A 16,478-nucleotide genomic window follows, 5' to 3' on the forward strand; every position below is an offset into this window, starting at 1 on the left:
ACCTGAAACCACATAATCTACTTAAATAGAGACTTTTGCTACAGACTTTAACTGCAACTGATGGAAAGCACATCTTGATTGGACAGTAATTACTAGGGATGTGTATTTTTGAAATTCTGGCGATACGATATATCACGATATATTGCGATACATTCAGATGTAACAAGCAATTTTTTTACTGAATTTATTGTAAGAATGTTCAATAAACAGTCCAAACTGATGCGTAACATGTTTAACATGAGGTATCTGAACCATGATGGAGGGATTTACATTTCAGTGGTGGAAACAAAACCCGTTGCACACTGCTGCCAACTAGTGGGTGGCGATTGAATTGCGCAAAACGAAAAGAAAATACACAAAAGTTTGCATGTAAATTGTTTCAGGAATTAGATACACGGCTTTTGAATATCGATGTAATAATCGCAGGAACAAATATCACGATATATTGCCATATCGATATTTCCAATACACGGCTTTTGAATATCGATATAATATTGCTGGGAAAATATCACGATATATTGCCATATCGATATTTTCTTACATCCCTAGTAATTACAAAGGTTACTTACGGCTTATCTTCTTTTGCTTACTTCCTGGTGATTGGCAGAATTTCTGGACATGTATGGACTGAAGTAATTATAATTTCAAAGATGATTAAAGCCATAACTAAGTTTTAGATACAGATTAATAAATGAAATAGGAGCTAATTACCAATTAGCTAAGTCACAGTGATGATGGGCGGTCAGCCCTCCCTATGAGGGAGATCCCATTTCAGGAGGGTGGGTTATGAAGTGGTGGAGTTGTTTTTAGACCAGAGGGTGAGGGCAGCAGAAGCAGAAGCGTCTCTAGCTATGAGGAGCCTTCTGACACAGACTGGGATCCAAATGAACTCATAAATCCTGCATTTAAAGGTCTGTCCTGAAGAAATCCAACCAAGTAAGGCATCTTTGTTTTATGGGTCATTTGTTTTTCTTTGATCTAAGTGCTGGTGTGGTGTGCTACTATTTCACTTCTATGCTCACTAGCATGTCAGTAGCTGAGATGTGCACTTCTGGCACATTTTGATCAGTGATTTGGGTTTTATTGGCTCATTCCTTGTTCCTCTGACGTGAAGTTGGACCTGCGGTTATTTCAGAGCGAATGGCCGCTTGTCACATTTCATTTAATCAATCTGATTCTTTTTTATTTTAGGAGATATGGAGAAAATGTTCCCGTCAACACCCTCCACTGTCACCACTCAGGGGTCAGGCTCCCTCCTGAAGGAACGCTCGGCTCCTTCAGCTTCCCGTCCGAGCCAGATTCCTTCTCCGCCCGTCTCCAGTAACCACTCTCCGGCACCTCCCCAGAGTGAAAGGTCCACATCTTCATCAAATCCCAGACAAGCATCTGACTCCTCTCCATCATCCACACTTGCCACCGTTAATCCTTCCTCCTCTGACTGCACCCCTCACCCTGTCTCCTCCTCTCCTGTCTCTGGAGGTGCTACCACAAAGCGCTCCTTTGCTTCTGTGGCCAAGCGAGTGATCCTCCAGGAAAGGCTTAGAAAGGCTGAGGAAGAGGGTGCCATAGATGAAGAGGAGGGTGAGAATATGTTCCTTCTGAATGAAATGACTACTTTATTTCTTGAACCATTAGTTATTAGGTTTAAATGTAACTAAGAAATGCAAAACTGTTTGACTCAGGAAGTGTTTTCGTCTGACTGGGAAACAATTTGAGCCTTTTTGCTCTGGTTTTGTCATGTCTCGTGGAATGTGTTTAACCCAAGACATGCAGTAATCTGACTCGACGAGCAGGTAGGATGAAATTAAAGTCTTTATTTATTAACTGGAACAAAAGGTGCACAGGGAAGTCCTGTGGAGAGGGTGAGCAGTAGCTCGAGTCCATAAACGTTCGGGGAGAACGAGGTGAGGAAGCCGAGGTGAGCTCAAGTCAGTCCAGGGGTGATCAGGAAACAGGTTAGACAGCGGAAGGGATCCAACCAGGCACAGCGGAGGAGGATGGGACGTGGTGTGAATGTCCAGTCAGTAAAACAGCAAGTTGAGGCAGGTTGAACGGGATTCTGGAGAGAACAAACGACATCCAGATTTCAGGGTAGTCCAAAGAGTAATCAGAGCGGTCCAAGTTCAATAATCCAAAATATCCTATATTCGAGTGACGAGTTCACAAAACAAGAACGAGTGGCTGGGACTACCTATACAGGAGCAATCATCCGGCGTAATGAGGTGTCACCATCCGCCTTTCATACCCGCGTCCCTGATTGGAGATGTTCTGCAGCTGCGGCCCCCTCCGCTGTCACCTGTGGAAGATCAGTCAGATAGAGTGAGATGGGGGTGATGTCACTCACCTCGGCTCAGGAACATCACAGGTTTAGAGTTGATGTGTTGTGACTGCAAAAGAACACACCTTAATAAACATTCAAACTGTTTGCCGATGCGTCTGCATCCACATCTACGAGAAACGAATGAAAGCTTGAATTGATCCTTTGTTTTTCTCTAATCAGGAAAATTCACTTTGTTCCATCATAAAAGGTCTGAAGGGCATCAAGAAAATGGTTTTCTTGCTTCTGCAACCTTGATGAAACTTTAGCAGGAATCTGTAGAAACTAGCATTAGGCGATTCGTGTTTGCTGGCACAGGAAACATTCAACCTGCAGGTGGGGAAAACTGGAGTCGATCTGAGTAAAGAGAAACTAAAGTTCTGAATGAGAGTAACACAACAGCAGGACATGGCCTAAACATAAGGATTAAAATAACCATGTAGCTAAAACTACACAACACTTAATTGCTTAAGATGTGAGTGGTGTTGAGGTCAGGTCAGCATTTGCACTTGCAAAAAATATTATCCAGGAAAAATTGTTTGTTATGTTGAAAAAACTGAAAATCTAAGTATGAGAAATTAAATTAAATTAAATGAGAAATTAAAATCAATAGTACAATATAATATAACAAAGAAACATTTGCAGGTTTACAAGCAAACACACAACTTACACAATGCTAAGAATGGGTGCAGGCAGAAGCATAAGCTTATAAGCCCAGCCCCCCAAACCCTTTGAACTCAAACAAATGTTTAGAATAGAGTACCGATTCCATAATTTTTACATCATGTTTGAAATGTATGGGAATATATTCAAATCCCCATTCTAGCTTTATAAAAAAAATAAAATGTATAAAGTATAAAATGATGCTTGTTATTACAGCACGTCATGAGAAACTTTATACTGACTGTTGCAGCACATATTTGCATTTCAAACAATTGCACATTGAATTAAGAACAAACAATGCATGAGTAAACAAATGATGGGCAGTGATGCTGTGCAGTAGTCAGAGCTGTGCTGATTACCCAGACTGATGGTTCGCTGTTACATGTTCCATAGTCAAGCTGTAGTCTCTACATACCTTCTGCTGAAGCGTCTCGCTGAATCTATTCTTCTGTTCTGGGTTTCTGAAAATTTGCAAACCAGAAAAAATCCGAATTTATGGTTTTCAGTAAAAATCTCCACGTTCAAATGGCTGGTTTGAAACTCAGCTTGATTCAAATGTTCCTGAGAGCCACCATGCTGCATATTTTTGGTGTTTCTACGCTCCAACACAGCTATTCAAACCAACAGGTGCTTAACAGGCTCCTGCAAAGGTTGAGGCCTAAAGAGGTCATTATTGGATCATGAGGGTCGAAGCAAGAACGTGATTGAATCATGCAGGACGTTGGTCCTCGAGGATCCCGAGGGGAGACCAGTGACCTTGAGGGACTTTTTGGTAATGTTTGTTGAACATCGTGAACATGACATTAGTTTTGTGGCTGAGAACATGTTGGTTAAACACAAAGACACATAAGATCAGAGGTTCAGAAAGCTGCCGTCATCGTCTGTTAATCTTGATGTGAATCATTTTGATTGTGGCCATGTGCTCATGTTCATTTTCCAAGAAGCATTTAACAGAAACAAAACTAAATTCCCAAACTCAAACATCTCTTTCACCTTTAACTCTCTTGTACAAGTTATAAGAAGCGTGTCTGGTGAGGGGTGACCCAACAAAAGGGGGTTTTCTGGACCCATGAATTTAAAAACAGGGACTGAATGAGATCATTCAGGACATTTGCTCATTTTAGTGTCTTATCTCATCAGACGAGGAACCAGAGGAAGAGCTAAGTGTGGAGCTGCTGGAGGAGAAGGCCAGCATGGGCGACGCCAGGGCTCAGACCCAGGTGAGTGGAATCACGTGTCCTGACTGGCTCTAGGCATTGTGAGTACTGCTGGCTGACTCAGTCATGGTGCGAGTGTGTTTCTATTTTCTGCAGCGCGAAAGTCGACCCAGCAGGATTCCAGTGTGACACATAGAATCCAGCCATGTTTATAAACCATTAAGAAAACAATCCACATGTGCAGAATTCACACTAAATATAAACAAATGCTTGATTGACTCATAACTATCAGTCATCAGAGACAAATACAGCATGAATAGAGCTACCACCTCTGATATTTAAGTGATTATCCATGTAATCTAAATCCTTTGAAGTTCAGACCCCCTAAATGTAAAGATTAAATTAAATTAATGATCAAGTCACCCCCAATCACTTTTTTTGCTGATAAACTATATAAAGGAGTGTCTAATCATGCTACAGACATGTGTCGTCAATAATTTGGCACTTCAGTGCATCTTGGTTAAAATTCAAATATTCTGCCTAAAACTGTCAGTGTTGCGCCGTCGTCAGGGAAAAATTCTGCACTGTATTTGTATTTAAATCTGCCACCGCTATTGGCTAAGAGGTATGCTATGATGTCATCTGTTACATTATGATGTCATAATGCCATTGTGAGCCTGTGTGTGTCTGTATTTGTTAGCGGCTCCGCCCTCTCGGTCTGCCAAGCAACGGCATTTGTTGCATTTTTCAAACATGAAGTGGGAGTGAAGTAAGTTTCTTGTAGGGGTGACTTGCTCTTTAATAAAAAGTTAAAAATACATGAAAAAAAAATTACTTTTTTCATCTTTGAATATTTTATAGCTACATTTGAGGCATTGATCATACTGAAAGTTACTGCTAAGAAGAAGAAGAAGAAGAAGAAGAAGAAGAAGAATCCTTAGAACCATTTGGTGTTTATTTTAACTTGCTGGAAGAGACTGGAACAAGGTACATCAGTATCAGCAATCCAGTCAGACAAGAGCTCTGTTTTAGTGGGTATTCTACAAACAACCAGCACACACACACACACACACACACACACACACACACACACACACACACACACACACACTAGTGGAAGGCAGTCTTCATTAGTTAATCCTAATATTTTTGGTAATATCTGCCATGCATGAACATTTCATGATGTTTGTCTACATGCAGATAAAAAAAGGAAAAGTATCGTTGAAGCAGCGCATGTTCAAAGACGAGGAGATGTTTGTTTATAGCTGTGTGAGGAGAAAGATATGTGGCGATGGTTAAGATTAGAAAACAGACACTTGATCTGCCTGCTCGGCCTCAGCTGCCCCTGTTAGTTAGTCAGAGCAGGAACTCTGACAGCCACAGTGGGATTATGGGTTCTGTAGTCCGGTGAGGCAAGAATCTGACTGGGAAGAGTTGCTTTCTACAGGTCATCAGGGAAAAAAAACCTGCAAGTTATGGATAAAATCACACATGGCTCCATTTGTTCACTTGTTCACACCTAAATTATAACCATAATGTTCTAAAAATGTAATGAGGTTGTGCGCCATTTATTCTGGAAATTGTCAACAACAGCCTTTTGACTGGAGTGTTTCCAACCACCTCTAAGAAGGCAGTCATACATCCACTACTGGAAAAACCTGGCCTAGATCATACTGATCTTCCTAATTATCATCTGATTTCCAAACTCCCGCTTTATCCAAGATTATTGAGAAAGTAGTCCACACTCAACATTCCAATTTCTTGGGAGATCAAAGCCTCCTTGACCACTTTCAGTCTGGTTTTAGGCCTCACCACAGCACAGAAACTGCACACCATCATGTATCAAATTATATCCTGGTGGCAACTGATACTGGTTCCCATGTCCTTCTGTTACTCCTGGACCTCTCTGCTGCCTTCGACACAGTGGACCATGACATCCTACTTAGGAGGCTGGAGTTGTGGGTGGGGGTGAAAGGGACCCCACTTCACTGGTTCAGGTCCTATTTGTCAGATAGGCAATTTAGTGTTCACATTGACAACTTTTCCTCTCCATCTACGCCACTTCGCTGGGGTGTGCCTCAGGGTTCGATTCTGGGGCCACTCCTGTTCTCGATTTACTTATTGCCATTGGGGATGATTTTAGCAAACCTTGGAATAAAGTTATCACCTTTACGCTGACGACTGCCAGATTTATTTGGCTTTAAGTAAACCTGACTCAACTCGCCATCTCGTCGACTGTATTACTGCAGATAAAGGCTGGCTGTCAGAGAACTTCCTTTGCCTTAACGAAAACAAGACCGACGCCATTTTCTTTAATCCAATAAATCCAAAGCATGCACCTGGTGACTTCCCTCTACTGTTTTTAAATTTGAAAACGTGTGTAACCAGTCTGGGAGTGAAACTTGACTCTGATCTGTCAATGAGTTTACAAATTAACGCTACAGTCAGGTCTTGTTTTTTTTTTCAACTATGTCGCATCTCACGTTTAAAGTCAATAGTCAAACGACCACATCTGGAGTCTGTTGTTCACACCTTTGTCACCTCACGTTTGGACTATGCCAACTCAGTTCTTATTGGTGTCAGTGTCTCAGCAATTGAGCATCTTCAGAGAGTACAGAATGCGGTGGCTAGGTTCCTGACAAACACCTCTAGACGTTGTCACATTTCACCTGTCCAAGCACACTTGCACTGGCAGCCTGTTAAATATCGTATCCAGTTTAAGGTCTTAACCTTTGTTTACAATACCCTAAATGGTCAAGCCCCTGCTTATCTGTCAGAAATACTTAAGCCTTATGCTCCAACCAGAAACCTGAGATCGGCAGATCACTTGCTTTTGTGCATCCCAAAAATGAAATATAAATCTCGAGGGGAGCGGGCCTTTGCGTTCGCTGCTCCTAAACTTTGGAATGCTCTCCCCCTTAGTGTTCGACAGGCCCCGTCACTGGGTTGATTCAAGTCTGTACTGAAGGCCTACTTCTATCATTTAACTTTTGATCAATGACCAAGTTTGTAGTGTTTTTGTGTTTTTATTGACTCTGTCTTTTTTTACTCTAGTATGTTTCTTTTAAATTTTTAGGTTATTCCGTTTATCTCCTATATGATTTTTATCTTGTTTTTATCTGGGGTTTTTCCTTTTTATTACTACTGTACAGCACTTTGGTCAGCTGTCATGCTGTTTTTAAATGTGCTTTATAAATAAACTTGGTATGGTATGGTATGGTATGGTATGGTATGGTATGGTATGGTATGGTATGGTATGGTATGGTGTGGTATGGTGTAGTATGGTATGGTATGGTATGGTATGGTATGGTATGGTATGGTATGGTATGGTATGCTATGGTGTAGTATGGTATGGTATGGTATGGTATGGTGTAGTATGGTATGCTATGGTTGTCATGTTCTGCGGGTGGAGGTGGCAGACCATGTGTGGTGGTGGGTTTCAGGAGGCAGAAGAGCAGGCAACGGATGAAAAAATAAAAAAAATTGTTTAATTGTAGACTGGGAGCGACAGGACAAACTAACATGCACAAAACGACAATGATCCGATGAAGACAGCAACAAGGAGGGAGGTATAAATACACAAGGGAATCAGGAACACATGGGCAGAGTAATGAGGGACAGGTGAGAACAATAAGGGTAATCAAGGCAGGAGAGACACAGTCAGGGAGGCCGGGGTGGATCATGACAATGGTATGGTATGGTATGGTATGGTATGGTATGGTACGGTACGGTACGGTACGGTATGGTATGGTATGGTATGGTATGGTGTAGTATGGTATGCTATGGTATGCTATGGTATGGTATGGTATGGTATGGTTTGGTATGGTATGGTATGGTGTAGTATGGTATGATATGGTATGCTATGGTATGGTATGGTATTGTATGGTATGGTATGGTATGGTATGGTATGGTATGGTGTGGTATGGTATGGTATGCTATGGTATGGTATGGTATGGTATGGTATGGTATGGTATGGTGTAGTATGGTATGCTATGGTATGGTATGGTACGGTATGGTATGGTGTAGTATGGTATGCTATGGTGTGGTATGGTATGGTGTGGTATGGTATGGTATGGTATGATATGGTATGGTATGGTATGGTGTAGTATGGTATGCTATGGTATGCTATGGTATGGTATGGTACGGTATGGTATGGTGTAGTATGGTATGCTATGGTGTGGTATGGTATGGTATGGTGTGGTATGGTATGGTATGGTATGGTATGGTATGGTGTGGTATGGTATGGTGTGCTATGGTATGGTATGGTATGGTATGGTATGGTATGGTATGGTATGGTATGGTATGGTTTCATGTCATTTCTGTCTGAATATGTTTTTTGGGGAGGGTTCAAAAATGTTAATTCAGTATTTGTTTATTTTTTTTAGAAATATTGATCAAATTTAGTTTGGTTTGTTTAAAAAGGCACCTTGTTCTTTGGCTTTGCAGCTGTTGTTTACAGTCATCTAATCTGTCCTTGAACCTTTGTCTTAAGTTCAGTCTGACTTGTTTCTGGTTGTTTTCTGAGTTGATTAAAGCTATAATTTCTAGTTAATAATAGACTAGACCTTCCTAACATTAGGCTGATTAACTCTGATTTTTCTAATGCAGTCTTTCGTGGAGTGGTGAAGAGGTGACTCTATGGGATTTTTGTGGTTTGCTTCTTCTTAAATGTTACACTTGATGCAGCTGTTTAAAACATCTGTAAACTTTCTTTTAAAAGCTGAAGCCATTGTTCCACCTTGAACCTTTCAGCTTGGTCAGCACTACCTGATTCTCGCTGATGAGAAGGATACAGATGTCAACAACAGCCAGGCTGTTAACTGGCTGATTAAAGCAGCTAAACAGGGAAGAAGGACTGCAGCGAGACTGCTTCGGCAGTGCTGGATCCAGAAAAAAGGTTAAACACTAAATTCACCTACGCACACACGCACACACACACACCTTTGTGTCTTTATTTAAACAGCTGCATAACCATCTGCCATCTCCCACCAGGAATCACTCCAGAGAATGAGGCGGACGTGCGTAAGCTGTCAACTGAGAGTAGGTTTGAGCTGGCAGTGCGGAAAGCAGCCATGATGATGTACTGGAGGCTCAACCCAGACAGGAAGAAGAAGGTGGCTGTGTCTGAGATGCTGCAGAACGTCAGCCAGGTCAACGCCGTGCCAGGTAGGGCCCTAACCCAAACCCATCAGGCCAACATTAGGCAAAGTCATTGGGAAGATATTGTGGTATTTTCTCACAACTAGGAGTCGCTGCAAACAAAGTTCCTGTCCCTACTTCAGGCCAAACCCAGAAAGTGTTGGAGAGCATGGTCAGCAATGATTGTAGGTATCAGGAAAAAGAAAGACAATGACTTAAAGTTGTTTCAATCATGTTTTGTAAAAGAACTTCTGTCCTCACAGCTAATCAGCTGGTGGACCTGGATGACTTTGTTGAGATGACGAAAAAGTACGCAGAAGGTATCGTCCCACCTGTGCCTCAAAAGAGCAACCAGGTCTCAGACAAAATAGAAACTGTGCCAACTGGCAGTGGAAAGGAGGTAACAAACACACACCCAGACGGCAGATCTACAGATGAACCTGGAAAAATTAGAACATGCTGCCTAAGTGATTCATCTTAGACGGAGAGACCATCTAAAGGCTCAGGAACCCTTTGCAGGTGTTCTGGATTCATTAGCTGATTGGAGTCTAGAAAACTGAACCTTTTCATAATTTTCTCATTTTCTGAGATTTTAGTGTTTTCATAAGCTGTAAGCGATCATAACAAATAATAATTATAACAAACAAAGGCTTCAGATGTCTGGCTTTGCATGTCATGAGTCTATCTCAGTTTCACCTTTTTAGTTGGATTACTGACATAAATGACTTGTTCTAACTTTTGAGTTTCACCTGTAGGAATGATTTCAACCAGAGTTTTGGTTTGAAGCATTTTTCTGATTGTGTTTTGCACAAGACCGAGGTTGTCTCAAAAGGAAACAGGAAGCTCCATAAACAGCCTTGGAGTTTTAGTTGCAGTGGGATGATGCTGGACACCAAGCAGACTGGCGCCATGAAGTCTGGCTTGATGGTATTCAAACTCAGATTTTGACTCACTCATGTGTTTTTGATGAATTCAGGCTGAATTTGTTGAAGTAACCTTCACGTTCCTTTCTGTGCTTCAGATGCTGCAGTACCCGCTGCATGCACTCATTGAGATGAAGGAGCACCTTGTTGACTGGACCTCCCGGGCTGGTGTTCTGTGGTTGAGCACCATCATCCCGACGCAACACGTCAACGCACTCATTTTCTTCTTCATCATTAGCAATCTGACCATAGATCTGTTTGCCTTTGTGATCCCTCTGCTCGTCTTCTACCTCTCCTTCGTCTCCATGATTATCTGCACCCTGAGAATCTTCCAGAGCAGCAAGGTTCATCTTAAAGTTTTCTGTTATTTTCTTTTTGTTACTTCACTGAACTTAAATGTGTGGTTTACTTGTTTATTCAGTGCATTTGCAGTGTTCTCTAGTGTAAACCAACACCTTATGAGTCATTCAAATAAAAAGCTACGATGCTCCTGTTCTGAGATGCAGAAGTTAGCTGGTGCAGAGGTGGGCTGAAATCAGCCGGGTTACTCATAATTATTAATGATATGCACACACCTTGCTTCTGATTGGCTAAGAGGACGCGCTCAACCATGTTGAAAGTCAGTATCACCAAGAAACTTTCTGCTCTTTCTCGTTGCTGCAAAAAAAGAAAGCCCTCCTGTGGGTCGCAAGCCAAGATGGGCGAGGCCACGAATGCAAATTCACAGTGTGACATAGATATGTGAGGATTTTCAAATCCTAGCAGTTCAACATTTATTTTCTATCAGAAGCTATTGTATGAGATAGGTGTAGAAGACTGTTTTCATCTTCAGCCTGCATGGAAAACTCAGAGTGACCGATAATAATCACAAATAATCATTAACTCATTCACTGCCATCCGTTTCCTGATCACTAGCGGCCTTCGCTGCCAGCGTTTCTCACCGTTTTTACTGTTTTTTTAAAGAGTCACAGAACGTTGCACGCTAGCATGATGTCGATGCCAAAACAACCAAAACAAAGAGGAGACTCACCTCTTACATCAGGAAGAAGCCGCGTGTTTCGAGTGTTATCCGTTCTTTCATAATCCGTTGTCGAATTGTGATCGGCAGACGCTTTTCCGGTTCGCGCCTCTTTTTTTTTTTTTTTCAGGAATGGCCCAAAACGATCTCCAAACACATGGATGTGTTGCTTCCTGATCATGTGACGTGTGATGTACGCAGATGAAGATCGGCTTCAGGGCTGAGATGTTTGTTCTCTCAGCGCGGGGGCTCGTTCCGATGCTCAAACAGTAAAAAAAATGCAAATGACCACTTTAGTCGTCATTGGCAGTGAATGAGTTAAAAATAGTTTTTCAGTGAACCACACCTTTAAAGACCAATCATTCATTAAAGGATTACATGACTCATGCCATAATTCTCTTTGAGCTGATTTTGATGAGAAAACACTTTTTGCCTGTTGATCATTTATCTGATTGCAGTCACCGCCATAGTTGTGACCGAAGAACAATTTTCTTCCCTTTTCCCAGACTTGGGAGAACTTCCGAGCCCTGACGTCTCTGCTGTCTCGTTTTGAACCTGGCCTTGATGTGGAGCAGGCGGAGACCAACTTTGGCTACAACAACCTAGAGCAATATCTATATTTTATCCTTTCTGTCTTTTTTGTCATCTTCTCCTTCCCCGTGGCTGATAAGAAGTGGATTCCCTGTTCTGAGCTCTCCACTGTGGCCATCTTCTTCACGGCTGTTAGCTACCACAGCCTGAGCCCAGCTGCTGCAGCATATGCACGCCGAGCAATGTTCATAGAGGTGACAGCTATAGGTTTATTTGGTCAAAGTACCACAGGGGTACTTCTGCAATCATGCATCAGCCTGGCACAATTAAAAGTATTGTAAGAGTAAACAAATACCATAAATAAGCAGAAAATTATGTACAAATGACCATTATAAAACAATATTTTGCAGGAAGAACAAGGACATTTTGGGAATTGGAGCTGTTTTAAGAGATCAGCAACACAATTTGCTCTTGGCTGGATCACACTAGCAGTTAGCTTATCAATCCTAGAGAATGGTAACAACTTTGTCTCTAACTGAGGACTTTGAAGAAGACTAGATAGCCCAAATATGTCCTACAGCTACACATACATTCTCAAAATAGATCACAAAAGTTTGACGTGAATATTATCTTGTTTTTTGATTGTGAGATGAAACAATATTTATCTTGGTTTCTGTTCAGGTTGCCTCAAATCTGTGCAGCCTGACCCAGCTCCTGCCAGGGAATATGACGGCACTTCGTTTCCTGGGACGGACCTTCACCACTCTGCCGCTCGGAGAGTCTGTGGTTCTAACGCTCAGTCTACCCTGCCTCCTCTATGTTTACCTGTTCTACCTGTTCTTCAGGTGAGCAGAGTTTTTATATCATCATGTTGGATTTTTACATTTTAAGTTAAATACTCAGTGTTAAAGTTGATTTTCCTTCTCCTCAGCATGGCAACAACCCGAGGTTTCCGGGGGACGTACTGCTTCCTGATTCCCTATCTGGTGTGCTTCATGTGGTGTGAGTTTTCCGTGGTCCTCCTCCAAAACTCCTCTGCCGTGGGATTAATCCGGACTTGTGTGGCGTACTTTCTCTTCTTGTTTGCGTTGCCCGTCCTGGCTTTCGGCCTCGCCACCATGCTCTTCATCCAGCTCTTTAAGTGGTTCCTTGGGCTAGAGCTGACCAAGATGATCGTCACCTTGGCCATCTGTGCCATCCCTGTCACTCTGCGGCTCTGGACGCGGTACAGCATGTCCATCCTGGATGTTTTTCGCTCTTTCACACAGTGGGGTCCAGTCAAGTTCATCTTACTCTGCATCTCCATGGTGATCCTGCTGTTCTCGGTGTACGTGTATCACGCAGAAGGGCAGAAAGTGTACAACTCCACGCTGACCTGGAGCCAGTACAGCCAGGCCTGTGGGCCTCCTGCCTGGGAAACCAAAGGCATGGCCCAGACTCAGATCTTTTGCAGCCACCTGCATGGACACAGAGTCACCTGGGTGGGACAATTTAAACACGCCCGCATAGCCGAGACAGAGAACGGAGCCCAGTCCATCATAAACATTTTGCCAGTGTTCATGGGGGACTGGCTGCGCTGCCTGTACGGTGAAACGTATCCAAAGTGTGAGGCAAAGAACGTCACGCTGGCAAACCTCCCAAACTCAGAAGTGGTAAACGGCTCGTCTCCTGACTCGGTTTCTCTTCCCGAGCTGCTCAGAATGCAGGAGGAGGAAGAGCTGTGTCAGGTCAAGGCTTTGGCCAAACACTCCTGCCATGTCAAGCGTTTCGACAGCTACCGATTCGAGGTGACAGTCGGCATCGTCCAAGATGGACGTGCAGCAGCAGAAGATGCAGCCAGGGACATAATCCTGATGGCCAGCCATGAGTTCAGACAGGTCCTGCTAAACCTGAGGCCTGGTAACAAAGTGGAGTTTTGTACTAAACTGGAAGGTCGTTTAGGAGCCAAAGCTCCTACTTTTGAGCTCAAGGCTATTCACTGTCTAGATTGTGATTCTTCTAGGCTGACTGGAGGGCGGCAGGTGAAAATTGAAAGAGACTGGAGGCGCAACACAATGAGAGCCCTGAAGTTTGCGTTTGACTTTTTCTTTTCACCGTTTCTTTCAGCAAAAATCCCTGCCTGAGAAAAACAAGATGGGATCACTTCAGAACGTTGGACACTTTTATTGTGATGTTTTTATAATGCTACCCATTTCATTTAAAGTTTGGTTTACAAATCGATCTGATAAACACTCATGGGCCACTTTATTTGACACACCCACCTGGGACTGGGTTGAATCCTCTTCTACCTTCATAAATGCTTTAATTCTTCATTTCAAAGATCCAACAAACATTCCTCAGCAGTTCTGGTCAACGTTGACATGATGACATCACACAGTTACATCCATGATGTGCATTTCTTGTTCCACCACATCCCAAAGGTTCTGATTGATAGCTGGTGACTGTGGAGGATGTTGGTAAACTCATGGTCATGTTCTGTTAGAGATGATCTGAGCTTTGTGATGGGGTGCTTAGCATCAGAAGATAGGTCCGTGTGGTCACAAGGGGACGGACATGGTCGGCAACAATACTCAGGTCTCGTCTTTTCTCTGCATTTGACCCATCCCCCGGGGGAGCAGTGAGCTGCAGACAGCTGCGTTCAGGAACTGTTTGGTGGTCAAACTCCTTAAAGCTTGGTTTATGCTTGACGCATTCACTTTCCGCTTGGTGGTGCGGCTCGCGGATGGAACGCGCTTCACAACTCGCAGCGTTTATGGTTCATGCGGCTTGTCTCTGCGGTGAGCCAATATTCTCCCAAACTGTAGGGGGCAGCATGGAGCTCTACGGCATGCATCCAACACTACACCATAGTAGAAGTAAAAATGTTTGTTTACAACATGGTATTTCAGCATTTTTAACAGCGTCCTCGTCTTTTCCGACAGTGCGAGCTATTTCTCTCCAAGAATTATTAACAACATGTTGATCACGGTGATCTCTGAGAGCTGAATCATACAAATGTCTGTATTTACGAACCTCTGCCATACTAGTTCTTGCTGGTCCGCCATGTTTTTCCGCGTCCGACCGTCCTCGTGGTTAGAAATTTTCCTAGGTGCGCGTTGCGGAAATTTTGGGCCGTGCGGAGGCGCGGTGGAGGGGCGTGGTTGTTAAAATGACGCAATTTCGCCGCGCGGAGCCGTGCGGACCTCGCGGACGCGTCAAGCATAAACCAAGCTTAATACTGAGTGTCAAACGAGGAGGCATTGGGTCCCATTTTAAAAGTCTTTGGTATGACCCGGCCATGGATTTGAATCCACGATCTCCCGCCTCAGGGCAGACACTCACAGGCCACAGAGCTGGTGAAACCAGGCACAGGTGGGACTAAGGCAGGAGTATTCAGTTCAAATCTGTTTCTACTCACCTGGTTTCAATATGCAGGTGATTAGCAGGCTTCTGCACATGTGATTCAACTACTGAATCAAGTGTGTTGGAGCAGAGAAACCGCTAAAACGTGCTGGACACCGGCCCTCCGGGACTGGAATTGAATATCCCTGGACTAAGGTGTCCAATGTGAACCAGAACATCTTCTTTATGGATTGTATCATGCTTTCGTGCTGGTGACGCCGTATTCTGACCCGACCATCTTAATGTTGCAGCTGAAATCCAGACTCATCAGACCAAGAAAGGTTGTTGCCTAGGTTTCCACTTCCTAGCTGACAGGAGTGACATCTGGTGTGGTTTTCTACTGCAGGAGTCCATCTGCTTCATGGCTCAACTCGCCGTGGTCCTGAGATCCTGTTGGAACCAATGGTTATTATGAGCTGCTGTTGTCTTTCTGTCTGAAAGAACCCATCTGTCCACTGTGCTCTGATCTTTGACACCAGCAGTAGGTTTTCAATCCTACAACTGCTGCTTACAGAATATTTGTCGTTTTCAGATCATTCTCTGTTAACCCTAGAGATGATCGTGGTTCAAAATCCCGGCAGATCCACAGTTTCTGAAATACTCAGACCAACCTGCCTCGTGTTATCTACTATGTCATGTTCAACATCTCCTTCCTCTTTATTCTGATGCTCAGTTCAATCTTCAGCAAGCCATCCTTAAAACGACTAGATGCCTGAATGCTGTGAGCTGCCGTCATTTGATTGGTCTATTAGATCTTTGCATTAAGCAGCCCAACGGGCGTTCCTAACAGAGTGATCAGTGAGTGTAGATCAACAGGTGATGTGTTTATTAATAAAGAGAATAGTTTAAAGGACTGTGTGTGTTTCAGAAGTAGTCCTTAACCATCAGGAGTTTAAATATGCATGGTTGTTCATGTTTTCTATTTTCTTTGGTGTGGAATCTCTATGAGTTACTGAGTTCATTTGTACATTTTAATCTTCCTCTCTCCGTTGTTTTCAGAACATTTTTCACTCCAAATGAAAATACCAAAATAAAAATCTAATACAGATCTCTGGTTGAATCAACAACACGAAAACAGACAGAAACAAATGAAGAATTGGCTGTTGAGTGCATTTGTAATCCACACCACTTTACTTTTTAACTAAACCCTAAATACTTCCTTCAGAAAGAACATCTGCTTTTATTTGTGGCATTTAGTGATTGAAGGTTACAATAATAGCTTACTGCTTATGTTTATATGTTTACTTTTGCTATTATTTTTCTTCAAATTACTCTCTAATTGTTTGTGCTGTTGGAACAAGTGAATTTCCCAACTGTGGGATCAATAAAGTCTATTTTATTCTATTGAT

At 42.9% G+C, this 16,478-nt stretch overlaps 1 protein-coding gene across 1 annotated transcript; it reads left to right on the top strand.

Moving 5' to 3' along the window:
• Nucleotides 1–808: 808 nt before the first annotated feature.
• wfs1a (Wolfram syndrome 1a (wolframin)) lies at nt 809–16,478 on the top strand. The gene is made up of 12 exons (XM_015954188.3): nt 809–936; nt 1,192–1,581; nt 4,121–4,200; nt 8,890–9,034; nt 9,130–9,303; nt 9,384–9,461; nt 9,540–9,676; nt 10,090–10,203; nt 10,298–10,543; nt 11,724–12,002; nt 12,430–12,593; nt 12,680–16,478. Exons 2-12 carry the CDS (start codon nt 1,197–1,199, stop codon nt 13,869–13,871), a joined length of 2,994 nt encoding a protein of 997 aa, XP_015809674.3. The 5' UTR covers nt 809–936; nt 1,192–1,196; the 3' UTR covers nt 13,872–16,478.

Source organism: Nothobranchius furzeri, chromosome 7 (genome assembly GCF_043380555.1).
Source record: "Nothobranchius furzeri strain GRZ-AD chromosome 7, NfurGRZ-RIMD1, whole genome shotgun sequence".
Classification (NCBI taxonomy): Eukaryota; Metazoa; Chordata; class Actinopteri; order Cyprinodontiformes; family Nothobranchiidae; genus Nothobranchius; species Nothobranchius furzeri.

Coding starts and splice junctions, on each gene's coding strand:
- wfs1a (XM_015954188.3), top strand. CDS start 1,197: ATGGAGAAAATGTTCCCGTCAACACCCTCCACTGTCACCACTCAGGGG. Junction 1,582..4,120: donor TGCCATAGATGAAGAGGAGG/GTGAGAATATGT, acceptor TTATCTCATCAG/ACGAGGAACCAGAGGAAGAG. Junction 12,594..12,679: donor CTGTTCTACCTGTTCTTCAG/GTGAGCAGAGTT, acceptor CCTTCTCCTCAG/CATGGCAACAACCCGAGGTT.